This window comes from Bubalus kerabau, chromosome 2, assembly GCF_029407905.1.
Source record: "Bubalus kerabau isolate K-KA32 ecotype Philippines breed swamp buffalo chromosome 2, PCC_UOA_SB_1v2, whole genome shotgun sequence".
NCBI lineage: Eukaryota > Metazoa > Chordata > Mammalia > Artiodactyla > Bovidae > Bubalus > Bubalus kerabau.
Genome location: NC_073625.1, coordinates 48,362,842 through 48,379,968, shown reverse-complemented (window position 1 = coordinate 48,379,968; position 17,127 = coordinate 48,362,842). Strand labels below are relative to the sequence as shown.

Below are 17,127 nucleotides of genomic sequence, written 5' to 3'. Positions count from 1 at the left end.
AAAAACCTAAAACTAAATAAATAAAGATTTAAACTGCTTTTCAATTTTTTCTATTAAACCATATTGTGTGGTGCATTTTAACTTTGTGTACTTGACAATTTATATATCCTTAGAAAAATATTCAGAAATTGAATGACTTGGTCAGAGGACCTTTGAGGTTGTCATAAAAGTTCTTTGGAAATAACAAAAAGTGTCTAAAAAAAACCCATCTTTTGAGTACTCTATTGTGGTTGCTTTGAATAATTTTAGGAAGTCTTTTATTCATCTTTGGATTGCTATTGTATGTCTTACTAACAAATACTTCAATTACCATCTGTTTGGGTTTTTCCCAGACAGAGACTGCTTATGTGCAATCCACTTACTGAACTTCTTTCATATTTTTGACAGAAAAGAACAAAACTAATTTTTTTAACTTAAGGCATGGATTCAATCTGTTCAGAATCCAGGTGTTTAGCTGTGCCAAGAAAATGTATTATTTTATAGAGAATCTTTCATTTTCAATCAAAATTTTAAAACAAAAAAACACATCCTGCCATTGGATCCAATATCATTTGTGAAACAAGGTCCATTTTTCAGCAAGAATCCAATTTCAAGGTATGTTTGTGGAGCAAGAGACTTTCTCTCCTATATATCGGAGGCCTTCAAACACAAAGACACAACAAATTGAACAAGAGGAAGAGAAGAGAAAAGATCATAAGGAGGAAGGGTCTGCTTCACTCGGTAAAAGCAATGACAATTCTCAGTTGTATTTCACAATTTAGTGTAACCAGTATGTTAATTGTTTAAACTTATTAGTAACTCTTTTTTATATTCAGTAATATAAACAAACAGTAATATAAATGCTTTTTAGACAGAAGACTGTTTAATCCATAACACTGTGGAATCTGTACATGTCTATGAAAAACAGAAAATTACTATTGCAATAATTAAATAACATAAAAAAAAAATAAACGCTTTATTAGTCTGAGTAGATTGCCTTCTATCCTCCCAAACTGTGAAGCTGAAATCTGGGTATTATAGAAATCGTCAATTATTAGAGGAAAGTGTAATGATTCTTCAAAGCACAGAGAACACTATCCCTCTATGGGAACTACCCAGAAATTTTATGATACCAACTTATGATCAGAATAATTCGAGAAGTCTCCATTCAAATTAGTACAGATATACAATATGGGGACAAGATACTAACTTATTAGACTTGTTAGCTCTTTGAAAAAGAAAAGACTAAGTTTGGGTATAATACTTGGCTAAGAGTAAAAGGAATTCTGAAGGCCTAGTTTGATTATGAACAAGAAGGCCCCAGACAGGTAAAACCTGAAAGACCACTGGAGGCAACATACAGATGTCTCACACATCTTTTAGGTGGAGTCCAGGATAAAAAGTCCCCCTGCAGCACCTACAATGCTCTCAGCTGTCTCCATTCCCGGGGGGATGACGCTTCACTCCTCTGTGACCCAACAGATTCTGCCATTTTCTCCAAGCCGCACAGCTCCACTGGCCACCAGCTGGAGGGCTGAGGGAAATATTTTATGTTCTGCTAATTTTACTCTCTCAGATAGAGTTTCAACAGTGTCACCCCTCTTCACTGGAACGGCTTCCTGTAAGATAATTTGACCAGCATCTACATCTTCCTGGAAAAGAAAGCAGAAGTTTTGAACGTTACCTCTGGCAAGTGCAACTGACATTTAAATACTAATCACGAGCCATACTCACAGCTACAAAGTGCACGGTGCACCCGGTGATTGTGACCCCAGCGGCCAGGACTTGTTCATGGGCATTTGAACCCTTAAAAGAAGGGAGCAAGGATGGGTGGATATTGAGCATTTTCCCTGGAAATTAATTAAAATGTGGTCAGAATCTGGAATATACACTTTCCTGTCTAGAATCAGGAGTCAACATGAGCAAGCTTTCTCTAGGTTGGGTGTTTTCATTGTCAAAGACAGAAATGAGGAAAAGTGAAATACACGTTCTCATCCAAGGAGGCCCTGGGAGCAGCAGGTTTCTGCCTTGCACATATGAAGACACAATGAGGGACTCTGAACAGGTGCCGGCAGTGACTCAAAGCTGGATGGGAAGGGGTCTACTCTGGCTTATAGGGCTCTTGACATTAACAGCGGATCCTGTGAAATCTGACAATAGTACCTTCTTTGCCATTTTCTGGCAGTGGTTCACACTTCTAAACAAGGAAAAAAGTGTCCTCCCAGTATTTATCCAGAAGATGAAATTATATTTGTATTAATGTGAAAGCAATCTAAGCTATCTTAGAAAACATAATTATAGCACACCAAAGAAAACTGATGAAGAAGGATAATAAGTCATTACTGGGTCATTCTCTGGGCTAAAGGCAAAGGAAATTCAATTATTATGTATGTCAAAATAAAATGTCATGGTAGATCTCTCATTACTGGAATGGTTTGGTAAATTAACCACCCTAGAGTCATTTTCAGTTGATTTCTCAATGTGGTATCAGTTTTTTACTTACCATTCCATTTTCTGACGAAGGGGCCAGACAAAATTCTCATGAATCCTGCAAGACAGACTATGTCTGTGGAGAACTCTTCAAGGACTTCATCAATTGCAGTGTCAAATGCTGCACGATTTTTATATAATTTATGATTAATTACCTAGAAGAGAAATGGGTAAGTACCATCTGTCTCCAACAAATTAACCAAAAATAATTTAAAATCCAACCTATAAATAGACTACATTGACCATCTGAAGCCATATGTGATATCAAGAATGAAGGAATGAACCGGAATGGAAAGGCAAGCCTAGTAGCTACCCCAAATCCAGATGTCTTAAGAACATTTAGAGGCAGATTATGAGCTTGAATAATCTGTAAAGATACTTTTCAAAGTAACTTACTCTCGTGGGAATCCCGGCTTTTTCTGCTTTATCTAAGCCAGCCACTGCAGCTTTGTTGGAGATCACAACGACAATGTGTGCCAAGCTCCTTGGCTCCCTAGTGCTGTCTATGAGAGCTTGGAGGTTCGATCCTGAAAAAAGGCCAAAAAACACAGATGAAGGCATACTTCTTTAAAAGGTTTATATACTTCAAATAGGGAATGGTCAAGGTTTTTAAATGAAAATGTCTTGGAAAAGATTGGCAAAATATGTGAGGCTTTTACATTTCCTTCCTCTTTGAATAATGGATTAGTATCTCATGAAAACATAAGCACAAAATATGATTGAGCATAGCAGTAGAAACAGTTTAACACATGTTAAAACTGAAGGATGAGGAACAAACTGCTTAATTAAACAAGAAAAAACCCCGAACACTTTCAAGAAGAATAAACCACTACGACTGACCTCTTACAATCATTTTGCTTTACTATCAACTTGGGTCTAAAGTATACCGAAACCTTAAAATAGACTTGTAAAGCATTTATATTTCTGATAATGTAATTTAAAGAAAGAATCTGATACGTACTTATGAACCTATTGTATTTACAATAATGTTCATAGCAAAGTCACTTAAAACAGTGGTGGGAACTGCTGGGTGGTCCAGCGGTCAGGACTCTGTCCACTTACTGCCAAAGGCCTGGGTTCAACCCCATAAGCCAAAAAATCGTGCTGTATCCATCCATATGAGAGAAAACAATGCTCTTATTACTTTACTCCTCTGCCCACAAGAAGCAAATGAAAATTTTGTACTAAATTACTGTTGACAATTAAAAAAAGCCTCAACTGTCTTAAGACTTTTCAACTATAAAGCTACAATCAAAAAGTTACAATTTGCATTCTGTCTAGAAAAGCTTCTCTCTTCAACCATCTTCCCAACACCCTCTAATTTTCCTTTAGAAGCTGTCTAAAATGCCTGAGAAAAGTGGAAGGACTGAGGATGCAGAATAGCTAACATTCCTTAACAATCCTCAGCCCCATTCTACTAAGTGTTCTCACAGTTGGAGGTTTTTTTAGGGGGAAGAATGGGAGAAAAGGAAGAGCATGTCTACAGCTCTGTAGTAAAGAGGGAGCCATGTCTCACCTGTCCCAGAAATTAAGACAGCTACTCTTGCCTTTTTCGGTTGAACAGAGAAATGATTTCTCAGGGTTCCATTCTCCAATACTGATCCATTTATTTGCATGGTTTCAATCAGATGCTCGACTTTCACACGAGGAGAACCTTTGGTGCAAATGTACTCAATAAGTAAATCAAGAACAACTCTGAATTAACAGTAATATGGAAACAGAAGTGTTTTAGAACACTGTTATTTTATTCTCAAAATATGCAGGATTAAAACAAATAGTAAGTTTGTTTTACTTATCATTACTCACTCATAGAAACTTCCTGAAGGCGGACACTGCCCACTTCAACTAAAAGCTACAGCACTGTAGATAAAGTGGATATGTTAGTGCTTGCCAGTGTTCTCTCCCTTCTCCTGTAAATCTTCCATCCACACTAGTGCTATGACCTCTCAGCTTCAAGGGTAGGCATGTGACCAAGCAAGACCATTCAGAGGTTTGATATAGGATGTTGAGAAAGAGAGGGTCTCTCTTAGTGCAATGTGAGTTGAAGGATGTGGGCTCAAGACATCTTATGGGTATTTGGAGAGCCTGCCTGAAAATGAAACCTACACAGTAAAGGAATGAAAGGCAAAATTAACAAGTCTTGACATCTCTGTTAGAGAATCTGAGTGGGTTTTCTGCCATTCTGCCAATTTCTAGTGCTTCTAACAGAGTTTCGGGTAATACAGTGCTCGTCAGGGTGCTTGCTCACTGCTCCTCGAATTGAGTTGTGCCACAAAGCAGAGCCTGACCCAAGTCCTCACGTGAGAGACTGCTCTGGGAAGTGACAGGGAATGGTGATGGGGAAGACTCTTATACTGAGTGTGCTATTCAGCTGGTCACCGCTGTGGGCAACTTGGGCTTGATCCTACTGGGACCCTCAAAGGAGGCATGTAGACAGACTGTGCCTAGAACCGCTCCCTCCTTCTGTTTCTCAAGTGGGTGCTGACTCATTATCTCTCACCCCACTGATCAAGGGTTGCTTCCTGCAGGGTGTGGTTGTGCGTGTGACTGCTACACACAGGGGTTAGACCCTGAGGCAGAAACGAAGAGACGCGTGGTATTACTGGCTGGGATGTTTCCACGTGACAGCTGTGTAAAGATAGTTGCCATAGCAATGGGTAGGCAGAGCTCCTAAGGCAGGGCACAGTTATATTGAAGGTTATAGATCTAAGAGCCACTGAAGGAAGAGGTTACCTTCGGGACACGCAACCACTCTGCCGATCACGCAGGCTTCTTCCTGGTGCTGCTCAATATCCTGCAGAGTCTGCTTCACCAGGTCCTCTGATACCACGAGGGCAGCCCCAATCCCACAGTTAAATGTTCTGGCCATCTCCTCTTCAGAGAGGTGGCCTTCCTGCTGTAACCATGAGAAGATCCTGGGGACCCTCCAGGTCTGGGCATCTAAAAACAGGCAAGAATTGTTCCTTAATCTACTGTTGACCCAAAGTATAAAAGCACACACATTTAAAAACCTATGGAAATTAAAACCAGGACAGCTATTTTGTATAAGGAGAAACTACTAACTGGCCTTTCAGAAGCTTTCTGGGGATCCATCTGTACTAAGGCATTAAGAACATTTTTGTGTCACACTAGGCCAATATTCACAATTGAGCAAATTTTTGCTCAATTAGTTTTGTGCTGCATTAACTAACTAGATCCTTAGAAATTCCCTGATGAAAGAGATGCTCTAATGGGGCTGAATTCCAGTAAAGGCTGGCATACTACCCTCTGAGAATGTCCAGTTGGGTCTTAGCAATGACCAAAACACACCCTAAGTTTGATGCAAAACTAGTGGCTTATATACAGACTTAGAGGAAATACAGCTACTACTGTAGAAAACTTAGGCTATATAGAAAGTTTAAGAGCAATACTCTGCCCCTCTGCATTTATTTTAAAATTTAGGCAACCCCCTGTCAGTCCAGTGGTTAGGACGTGCCAGGTTCAATTCCTGTTAAAGGAACTAAGATCATGCAAACTGTGCAGTGGGGCCAAAAAATAAAACAAAAACAACAAATAAGCTAGACTTAGGTCTGTTTATAAACTTTTTTTTTTTTTTGGCCCCACTGCATGGCTTGCAGGATCTAAGTTCCTGGACCAGGACTGAAATAAGGCCACCACAGTGAAGTGCTGACTCATAACCACTGGATCACCAGGGAATTCCCAACCAATAAGTTTCTTGAAACAGCAATCTTCAACTATTGTCTCTGTATCTCTGCTATCATCCCTTGTGCCAATAATCTGGGAGGTGGAATCTACCCTCTCAAGTTGCTTTTTGACATTGCTAACCAGTGTCATGTTGAAAACCTTGCTTGGAATTGATACGTTCACATGGTTTACTCCCTGATTCAGACTGTTTTAACTTCCCACAGAAATACTGCAATGAACATGTCAAAGACTTAAAACACTGTATTCTCATTCTCTACTCAAATCTACTCTTCTCCTGTCCTATGCATGTTCCCACCTATGCACCCACTAAACCAGAAACCTGGGACTTCTTTTTTCATGCTAAGCACACAATGATTCTTCTGTCTCTCTTCACAATGCCTTGATTTGGGTCCTCTTTATCCCTCACATGGACTATTTAATAACTACCACTTCCCTTTCCCTCCCAGCAAGTTCCTGATTCTATCTTGACAGAGCTTAAGCTTACCAACCCTCTGGAGAATCTGCTTAGAAAATTTCATCTGATATAAGTCAATCACAGGGCTGTATGCCTTATATGTGGGAGAAGGCAATGGCACCCTACTCCAGTACTCTTGCCTGGAAAATCCTTGGGCGAAGGAGCCTGGTAGGCTGCAGTCCATGGGGTCGTGAAGAGTCGGACACGACTGAGCAACTTCCCTTTCACTTTTCACCTTCATGCATTGGAGAAGGAAATGGCAACCCACTCCAGTGTTCTTGCCTGGAGAATCCCAGGGACGGGGGAGCCTGGTGGGCTGCCGTCTATGGGGTCACACAGAGTCGGACACGACTGAAGTGACTTAGTAGTAGTATGCCTTATATGTAGGACTTCCCTTATGGCTCAGACGGTAAAGCATCTGCCTACAATGCAGGAGACCTGGGTTCAATCCCTGGGTAGGGAAGATCCCCTGGAGAAGGAAATGGCAACCCACTCTTGCCTGGAAAATCCCATGGATGGAGGAGCGTGGTAGGCTACAGTCCATGCGGTCGCAGAGAGTCGGACATGACTGAGCGACTTCACTTGGTCTATGCCTTATAAACATGGCCAATAAAGTGAAAAGATATGGTAAAGGGTCAGTCCTATTTTTTCCACAAGTCCAAATGATGAATAATTTCTGGGTATAATCCTGTATGTATTTAAACTACCCAAAGAGTTTCCTTCCACAATGTATTTTTTCTTCTAATAGTTTTCTGAGCAAAATTTCTTTTTAGTGATCTTACCTAAATTCACCCCCAATTTCTGAGGGAGGACTCTGGGGATGTTTTCCAGTAATCCTCCACCAGTAATATGCGCAATGGCCTTAACACGTCCTGAACGCAGGACAGGTAACAGTGAGTGGCTGTAGATTCTGGTTGGGGTTAGAAGTAAGTCACCTGTATATTGGGAAGATAAAATAAAAACTTAAGTCTATGAAATGAAACCAAAGCATACATAAAAAATAATTCTGAAACAGAGAAGGACTGTGACCCTGCCAGATACACCTGTTCTGTGTCTAATGTCTAAGCAGCCAAACCACAGCCTAAGTATTAAGAGTACTTAGTATTAAGTATTAAGAGTACTTTAGTACTTAATACTCTTAGTATTAAGAGTACTTTAAGTAACGAAATCAGCCTAACCTAGTGACTGGCTGCTCAGACACTTCCAAGTAGGAGAGTTTAAACGTGAGTATGTGTACCTAAGGTCTGGTCACCACAGCCATCAGGTGCTGGAGAAGAGTACTCGAGAGAAGATTTTGCTACAATTTTCCTCACAAGGCTGAATCCGTTGCTGTGAAGACCAGATGAAGCGATTCCAATAACAGCATCCCCTTCCGTGATTCTTTCCAGTTGAGGAAGTTTCTGATCCCGCTCCATGGCGCCAATGGCAAAACCAGCTAGATCATACTCTCCAGGAGGGTACATGCCAGGCATCTCTGCCGTTTCACCTCCTGGCAGGAAGAGAAAACAAGAACAAAGAAATCATTGAATGTTTATACACCTGTCTAGAAGTAGTGACTGACACCAGCTACTCTTCAAAAGAACAATTAAACGGAAGCTGTATTCTGCAAACATTCAGTAAAATGGTCTCTAAGGGCCATCTAACAGAACTCTCAACCAAGCATGATTTCAGGGGAAATAGCACTAATTTCCACAAAGGATGAATATAGCCTCCAAACATCGTTATTTTTACAGAATGAATGCTCAGTTGGACATAACGCCATTTCTCTAGCCGTTTAGTTTCAGAAATGCTCTCACCTACATTTGATCTTTACAATCACCTCATGTTCCAATAATGGTACAGGCTTAGAAGAGTGATTTAATCAGGCCTGCCTAACTCTAAATGCCCTGGCCTAACAAATACATCGAGTTCACATTACCACCATATCCCATAAAGACAGGGTCTAGGCAGGCAGGTTTAAATCAGGAATGGTTCCAAAAGATGGTTGAAAGGCAATTTTGGCTTTTGGGATAAGCCTGTCCACAGAAATGGGGATGTAAAAAAGGTAGTTTTGTTCTCTGGTCAACCTACAAATTTATCTTGTTAAAACCCTCACGTATGTACTCCTGCAATAGTTCTATAAACCTTGGGTACATTTTATCCTTAGTGTCATTTCTGTGGGAAATTAAGGCTTAAATTAAAGAGTCAGAATGCCAGGAACTGACCTGCCTCTGCTGCAGGGCCGTAAGGAGGAAACAAGTCCCTTCCCTGTCTGTCCAGGAGGCCACTGAGAGACACGGGAGTCAAACAGCGGCCAAGGGTCAGGGGGGAAGACAAGCCCTGGCTGATGGTGGTGAAGTGTGAGTCTGACCCTCGAGGGGAGGGTTTGGGGGCACCGAGGTTTAAGTTTTCCTTAGCTGGTGCTGTCTGTATTTTGTTTGCCTCATCGTGTGGCACACAGTTTGTCTTGCTGGCTATACTAGTCACCAATCAGGCTTATACGCAGGGCTGAAACGCAGTGAGGGTGCGTGATTAAAATGGAAACGCATACCGAGGAGAGCACATCCAGCCTTTCTACAAGCTTTGGCGATCCCAGCGATAACAGCTTCAGTAGTACGGAGGTCAAGTTTTCCACAGGAAAAGTAATCGAGGAAAAAGAGGGGCTCTGCTCCTTGTGCCAGAATGTCATTTACACACATCGCAACCAAATCCTGACCAATGGTGTCATGTTTACTGCACTGCTGGGCAATCTACCAAAGGGTATAAACATCCACATTAAACAGTAAGTTCCAAACTGTATCTTGTCAATTATCAGAGAAGGCTAACAAATAATGACTTTTGGCTAGTGCTGTGAACACATGAAGACAAAAGAACACTAAATTTTGATAAGTTACTTGGTCCAAAATTATTCTCTTTTGTCCCAGATATACTCTCAAAGATACTGCGTTATTAGAAACATGTAGCCATTGTGGCAAAACAATATTTGGTATGGTTCTCTTTAGTGCATATATGTCAAGAGGAGAAAGATATTTGATACACAGTAAATTCATATCTTTCACAAAAGGCCTTTATTCACATAAGTGTCTGATTACCTTCAGTTTCGTCCCAACGCCATCTGTTCCACAAGCCAGAAGAGGATCGGTGAAACCAGCTGCTTTCAAATCAAAAAGACCAGCAAAACCTCCAAGATCAACATCACAGCCTGTTGGAGAGAAAATTTATTTCTTGCTGCATTTCAACAGCAAAGGATTGATCAAGAAAGCAGATATTGAAGGGGCAGACACATCCTTTTGAGTTTAAGATCATGGATAAGAAATGCTTTCCCTACTATTAGAGGTAAGAAAGCAGAAGACTATGAGTTTGGCTTAAAGAGGACAAGACTTACAGCAACTTGGCATTAGTCTGGAACATTTTCTTCAGTTAACTACGAAGCCCCAAATCAATACACAATGTTTGTCATGGTTGATGAACTAGCAAAGGACAGGATCTGACTTACCTGGTCTGGAGGTGGCCTTCGCTAAAGGTTTAATTTTCTGGACCAGCGTATTACCAGCTGCAATGTCTACCCCAGATTCCTTGTAAGTCAGGCCCCTAAAAAGTTCAAAAAATAAACTAAGACATCACCAGGGAAAAATTATTTTAACCTTAAAATATTATTTAAAGCAGAAGATATTCATTAGGCATTTTTCAGATCCCCTAATGTACTTGGCCCCATCCAGAGATTTTAATTTGGCTGGTCTAGGGCAGGTCCTAGGAATTGAAATATGTTTAAATAACCTCCCCAGTTGATAATCACTATTTGGAACTACTTCTCTAACTTATCTATTTCTTCCAGAAGTACCTGTCAGAGGCAGGTAAATATATCAACATTTGGCCACAACCTTTCTCTGTTCAATTTTGGTATGGGACGGAAAGAGTACCAAAACTGAGTCAAAAAAGTGAAAGTTAAGATGATAAGAACTCTAGAAAGAAATCCCTTAATAATGAAACTGAGCTCTTACTGCAGTAATAGAGAACGGTATCAGTTTTCTTATAAAGACTATAAGAAATGATTTTAAAAACTCAAAAAAAAACCCCACACCAAAACCCCACCGAAACCAGGTAATGATATTCAATGCATCATTTCCATCTTTGTAATAGTGCCAAAAAGCTAGAGCATTCCAGTTAGTGCTCATTTGCTCAGTCCTGACTCTTGGCAACACCATGGACTGTAGCCCACCAGGCTCCTCTGTCCGTGGAATTCTCCAGGCAAAAACACTAGAGTGGGTTGCCACTTCCTTCTTCAAAGGATCTTCCTGACCCAGGGATTGAAAGTGTCTTCTATGTCTCCTGCATTGTAGGCAGATTTTTTACCCACTGAGCCATCGGGGAAGCCCAGTCATGTTAAATGGCACTGTGACTTTGGTGGTCTAGCCTTACAAAAACAACACTGGGCTAGTGGGATTCAGGGATATCGGAAGAAATACCTCTAGTTTTATTAGAAACAAGATGCCAGGGAACAAACAGATTTGAGACTTTTGGCGGCTAACTACAAAAAAGTTGGCAGTCCAGGGTCACACTAGGATAGGAAATGAAGTTCTACAGATTAGAAATTTCAATAGGATCTAATTTTTTTTTTAAAAATGTGGACTATTTTTAAAGTCATTATTGAATTTGTTACAATACTGCTTCTGTTTTTTGGCCACAAGGCATGTGGGGTCTTAGCTTCCTGATCAGGGATCAACCCTGTACACCCTCCTGCACTGGAAGGTGACTTCTCAACCACTGGACCACCAAGGAAAGCCCAGAGTCTACTCATTTTAAAGGTTAAAAAAACAAAATTTTAGCATGTTACTCGCATTTTGTCCTAAAACAAGTATTTCTCATACATGAACTCAATGAACATACTGTGATAAGATCAAGACACCCACATCAGCAGTTAATAGTTTATTGTTATTTTACAAAGGAATAGCTATATATGACATTAAGTGAAGTTATAAATACACTTCAGTAATATAAATGCAATGACCAAATGAAGTGGTAAAATTTATAGTATAATCAAAGCTGTAAAGTTAAGATAACCAATATTTACATCTCAAATTCTTTTGACAAAATCAGGATAACTAAGATATATATAACTTATTTTTCTTGAATAATTGACAGCTTATTGCATACACCTAAAATGTAGAATGTGAAAAAAACCTTTTACCAGCACATTTCAAATATGAGCTACCATGAAGTTTTTTCCATTTCATTTGAATATAACTAATACTTTTGATTCAAACTAAATGCAAATCAAAACTGGACCACTTTCAGAGTTCAAAATACAGAATGCCTTAGTTCAGGTTCAGTGGAGTTTTCTACACCACCATCTCTGCCAGTTCTAAAGCTGTGCTATGATCACCTGGGTCACAAGGTTACCTGGGCTGCTGGAGGAAAGCTATGGCTCGAAAGCCGATGTCTTTCCTATAAACAGCTCCCTCAAACTTTATAGCGGCAAGTCCCTTCCTGGCTTCTTCAAGAGCTGAGATGAGATTTTCCCTGATGGCCGTGACAGTAAGGACCCTACCCCCGTTAGTCACCACCTTGCCATCTTTTAGGGCAGTGCCTGCTTGGAACACCTCCAGTCCTAAAGCCTGAGCCTCAGGAATCCCTGTAAGAGAAAGCATATTTGATACACCAATTACAGTAATAATATTATACACTGTGGCTTATTCATTTTGAGAGGGTTTTTTAAAAGTAAAATCTTTATTTCACTTAAATGAATCTTCACAAGCATCCTAACAGAAAGGAATTATGTGATGTAACAGTAAATCAAGCCTTCCTCCTAACAACAGCCTGTTCTGCTCTGGTGACAACTGTATCCACTAGAGCTCTTTATCATAGCTCTCATGTCAGAATGATTATTTCACTGAAGGGAAAAAAAGGCAAGCTCTGAAAAGTCAGTTATTTTCTCCTGAAAAGTAAAAAACTTAAACATCGATGAATAAATCCTGATCACTTTTTACTTTAGAGTAAAAGAATTTTTTTGCTTTACCACAGCCAACTAGATAAGGTTGCTTTTCCTTTTTAAATATTATTAAACTATATTTTCTAAATTATGCAGTGAGCAATTCATACAAAGATAACCTCTTAATTAAAAAAAATTTTTGTATCCTCAGTTTGTCCTTTTCCTTTTCTCTTTAGCACTGTATTTGGTAATGTTAAATTTTTTCTGTATCAATTAAAAAAAAAGTTTTTTTTAAAACTGAAGTACAGTGGTTTATAATATTGTGTCTTCTCTTGGTGTTTCTATAAGATAGGGGCATTTAGTCATAGATACCCAAATATTTGGTGGTATCAGTTCAGTTCAGTCGCTCAGTCATGTCCCGCTCTTTGTGACCCCATGAACCACAGCATGCCAAGCCTCCCTGTCCATCACCAACTCCCGGAGTTTACCCAAACCCATTCCACCGAGTTGGTGATGTCATCCATCCATCTCATCCTCTGTTGTCCCCTTCTCCTCCTGCCCCCAATCCTTCCCAGCATTAGGGTCTTTTCCAATGAGTCAACTCTTCACACAACTCCAAAGTACTGGAGTTTCAGCTTTAGCATCAGTCCTTCCAATGAACACCCAGGACTGATCTCCTTTAGGGTGGACTAGTTGGATCTCCTTGCAGTCCAAGGGACTCTCAAGAGTCTTCTCCAACACCACAGTTCAAAAGCATCAATTCTTAGGGGCTCAGCTTTCTTCACCATCTCACTGTCACATCTATAAGCCTTGACTAGATGGACCTTTGTTGGAAAGTAATGTCTCTGCTTTTAAATATGCTATCTAGGTTGGTCATAACTTTCCCTTCCAAGGAGTAAGCGTCTTTTAATTTCATGGCTGCAGTCACCATCTGCAGTGATTTTGGAGCCCAAAAAAATGAAGTCTGACACTGTTGCCAGTATTTCTCCATCTATTTGCCATGAAGTGATGGGACCAGATGCCATGATCTTAGTTTTCTGAATGTGGAGCTTTAAGCCAACTTTTTCAGTCTCCTCTTTCAATTTCATCAAGAGGCTCTTTATTCCTCTTCACTTTCTGCCAAAAGGGTGGTGGTGTCTGCATATGTGAGGTTATTGATATTTCTCTCGGCAATCTTGATTCCAGCTTGTGCTTCTTCCAGCCCAGCGTTTCTCATGATGTACTCTGCATATAAGTTAAATAAGCAGGGTGACAATATACAGCCTTGATATACTCCTTTTCCTATTTGGAACCAGTCTGTTGTTCCATGTCCAGTTCTAACTGTTGCTTCCTGACCTGGTGGTATCAGCAGCATCCAATATTGGGGCATCAGAAACTATTACACTTGTCACTAAAACTTTAGGGAAATTTCACCAATACAATGACCTTGATTCTATTCCTTCCCTTTCTTTGTTTTAAAAGGCAATCAGTTCCTAACTGCCCAGTTACCATGTGTGGTATTTACAGGGCAATGGACTTCCTGTCTGGGTAAGACAGTAAATAGGGTGTCTGGAACTTATTTACCATTTTAAAACACTGAGTTATATATAAATTGGTTACGATCATTTAACTACTGATAGATGCCTCACCTCCTATAAAGAGAAACAAAAGAGAAGGCAATAGTTCTGAAACTACTTTAATTCTGCCATCAAAGTGACTATGGGGTATACTGCAAACTGGGGGAGGGGTTAATCTGTGATCAGAGATCACATCCTGAAATCTGAAATTTATATTTCAAATTTACAACATCCTTGATACAGCATATTAAAAAGCAGAGACATTACTTGTCAACAAAGGTCCGTCTAGTCACGGCTATGGTTTTTCCAGTAGTCACATATGGATGTGAGAGTTGGACTATAAAGAAAGCTGAGCACTGAACAATTGATGTTTTTGAACTGTGGTGTTGGAAAAGACTCTTGAGAGTCCCTTGGCCTCCAAGAAAATCCAACCAGTCCATCCTAAAGGAAATCAATCCTGAATATTCATTGGAAGGACTGATGCTGAAGCTGAAACTCCAATACTTTGGCCACCTCATGCAAAGAGCTGACTCATTTGAAAAGACCCTAAGATTGAAGGTAGGAGAAGAGGATGACAGAGGATGAGATGGTTGGATGGCATCACTGACTCAATGGACATGAGTTTGGGTAAACTCTGGGAGTTGGCGGTGGACAGGGAGGCCAGGCGTGCTGCGGTTCAAGGGGTTGCAAAGAGTTGGACAACACTGAGCGACTGAACTGAACTGAACCTATGTAGTTTAAACTTATGTTCCTCTGACTCATATATTCCTATTATCTTACTGGCTCTCAGAGGAGGGACAAGAGAGGCAGGACTGGGTGATTCTCCGTAACTTGGCTAGGCCTACTTAAGTCTTCATTGTGCAGAAAGGGAAATGGATAGCAGTTCCTAAATACAGCAATTTTAGGTATCTGGACACCCATATCCAAGCAATAAGCAACAGAGTTATGTTAAGAACCCCTGAAAAGATACTGATGGCCTCACACCCTTACAGGGAGCTTTCCATGGGACAAAGGCCTACTGCGGTACTGTTCACATTGTCTCCCAACCTTGCATTCCCTCATGTTCACCTGTTATCTCTACACCCTTGGTGTAGTCTCCTGGATAACCTTTACTTGCCATGACCACAGTTACAGCAGCACAGTTGTCCAGCCAAACAGGCAGAGAAGTGCAGAGCAAGCCATCTAAGATAGACTGAATCACTTCATAAAGATCACTTTTAAGAAGTGGGAGGATCACCTGGAAAAAACACAATCAGTATGACAACTGAGAGAAATTTCAATTCTCCTGGGACATTTTATTCACTGAAATACCAGAATTTGCATTATATTTCTCAAAGGTAATTATTTCAAGGCTGAAAAATCCTAAGATTAAAATAGCACGAATCTTTTTTTACTCACTTGGCACTCTGGATCACCGAAACGGCAATTAAATTCCAGAACTTTGGGGCCGTTCTTGGTCAGCATTATACCAGCATAGAGGACACCTTCATTAAAAAGGAAAAAAAAATCGTTAATGCAGACATTGTACTGTGACTCGGAGAAGGCAATGGCACCTCACTCCAGTACTCTTGCCTGGAGAATCCCATGGATGGAGGAGCCTGGTAGGCTGTAGTCCACGGGGTCGGTAAGAGTTGGACACGACTGGGCGACTTCACTTTCACTTTTCACTTTCACACATTGGAGAAGGAAATGACAACCCACTCCAGTGTTCTTGCCTGGAGAATCCTGGGGACGGGGGAAGCCTGGTGGGCTGCCGTCTATGGGGTCTCACAGAGTCGGACACGACTGAAGTGACTTAGTGGCAGCGGCGGCGGTGGGTATTATGACTATGAAATTTAGAATATAGACTCAAGGTTTTGGAATGACCATAACCAATGTTACAACAATGGTCAATAAAAAAGTGGTTTAAAAAAAAGAGAAAATGCTGTAAACTTCCTCCATGAATCATGTTCACAATGACATCCATGTGCTTACCTGTGTATGGCATACCCTCCTCCTGCATGCCATCCACTGTCCTCTGAAGAATAGTATTTTTAATTTTTAGCAACAAATCCTTAGAAACCTGGGGAATACAGAGAAATATTTAAATGTAATTGGTATTAAACTAAAAAAGTCCTCACCCACATTGAGGCTCCTTTGTATACTTCCAGTATAGTCTGCATACCTCATAAGCCTGTAAGTTGAAAATCTAGAGTTTATAAAATTACAAAAATTAGAGCTAGAGTTAGTTTTTATATTAAAATCATTTTCACCAAATGGTAGTTTTAATACATGGAGTCTAAAGTAAACCATGTTTGTTTTTTAATCTTTTAGTTAAGAAAAATATCAAAAAGGCACCATGTTATTCGCACAATTTTAACTATCATCAGTGAAAGGAAATGTGAGTTTCTAAGTGCTATTTTTTTAAGTGCTATTTATAATATACTCAATGCAGATTTTGGAGAAGGCAATGGCACCCCACTCCAGTACTCTTGCCTGGAAAATCACATGGACGGAGGAGCCTGGTGGGCTACAGTCCATGGGGTCGCTAAGAGTCGGACACGACTGAGCGACTTCGGTTTCACTTTTCACTTTCATGTATTGGAGAAGGAAATGGCAACCCACTCCAGTGTTCTTGCCTGGAGAATCCCAGGGACTGGGGAGCCTGGTAGGCTGCCCTCTATGGGGTCGCACAGAGTCGGACACGACTGAAGTGACTTAGCAGCAGCAGCAATGCAGATTTTTCATAAAACTGTCCAGGAATTGTGTGGAAACATACTTTATCCATTATAGTAGAAAGAGAAGAAGAAATGATAGTTTGACTTGCTTCTTGATGCACCACACCCACTCTTACTAAGCACTTATTGTTGGGCCCTGGATATCCAAAGATGCATAATTAATTCCAGATTATAATTGGCTCAAGGGGTAAAAACAGGGTGTAGAAAGGAGGGGCTGGAAGGATCTGTTTAATCCACAAAGTTAGTTTCACAAAGGCTTTTAGAAAAGTTTAGTTTTAGAGTGAAGCCATAAAAGATATTTTTCATTTATCAGGAAAA

The 17,127-nt window shown here is 40.3% G+C and overlaps 1 protein-coding gene across 6 annotated transcripts in view; it reads right to left on the bottom strand.

Moving 5' to 3' along the window:
* Window positions 1–840: 840 nt before the first annotated feature.
* Window positions 841–17,127, bottom strand: part of GART (phosphoribosylglycinamide formyltransferase, phosphoribosylglycinamide synthetase, phosphoribosylaminoimidazole synthetase) — a 28,233-nt gene continuing 11,946 nt past the window's right edge. For all 6 annotated transcript variants that reach the window (XM_055567654.1, XM_055567656.1, XM_055567659.1 and 3 more), the window contains 15 exons: window positions 16,067–16,154; window positions 15,491–15,576; window positions 15,161–15,329; window positions 12,008–12,239; window positions 10,104–10,198; window positions 9,700–9,809; window positions 9,159–9,357; window positions 7,866–8,117; window positions 7,411–7,563; window positions 5,203–5,409; window positions 3,986–4,123; window positions 2,866–2,996; window positions 2,483–2,624; window positions 1,714–1,829; window positions 841–1,631 (listed from right to left, as the gene is read on the bottom strand). In XM_055567654.1, coding sequence (XP_055423629.1) covers window positions 1,440–1,631; window positions 1,714–1,829; window positions 2,483–2,624; window positions 2,866–2,996; window positions 3,986–4,123; window positions 5,203–5,409; window positions 7,411–7,563; window positions 7,866–8,117; window positions 9,159–9,357; window positions 9,700–9,809; window positions 10,104–10,198; window positions 12,008–12,239; window positions 15,161–15,329; window positions 15,491–15,576; window positions 16,067–16,154 — 2,310 coding nt within the window. In that variant the 3' untranslated portion in view covers window positions 841–1,439. The remainder of the gene's footprint in view (window positions 1,632–1,713; window positions 1,830–2,482; window positions 2,625–2,865; window positions 2,997–3,985; window positions 4,124–5,202; window positions 5,410–7,410; window positions 7,564–7,865; window positions 8,118–9,158; window positions 9,358–9,699; window positions 9,810–10,103; window positions 10,199–12,007; window positions 12,240–15,160; window positions 15,330–15,490; window positions 15,577–16,066; window positions 16,155–17,127) is intronic.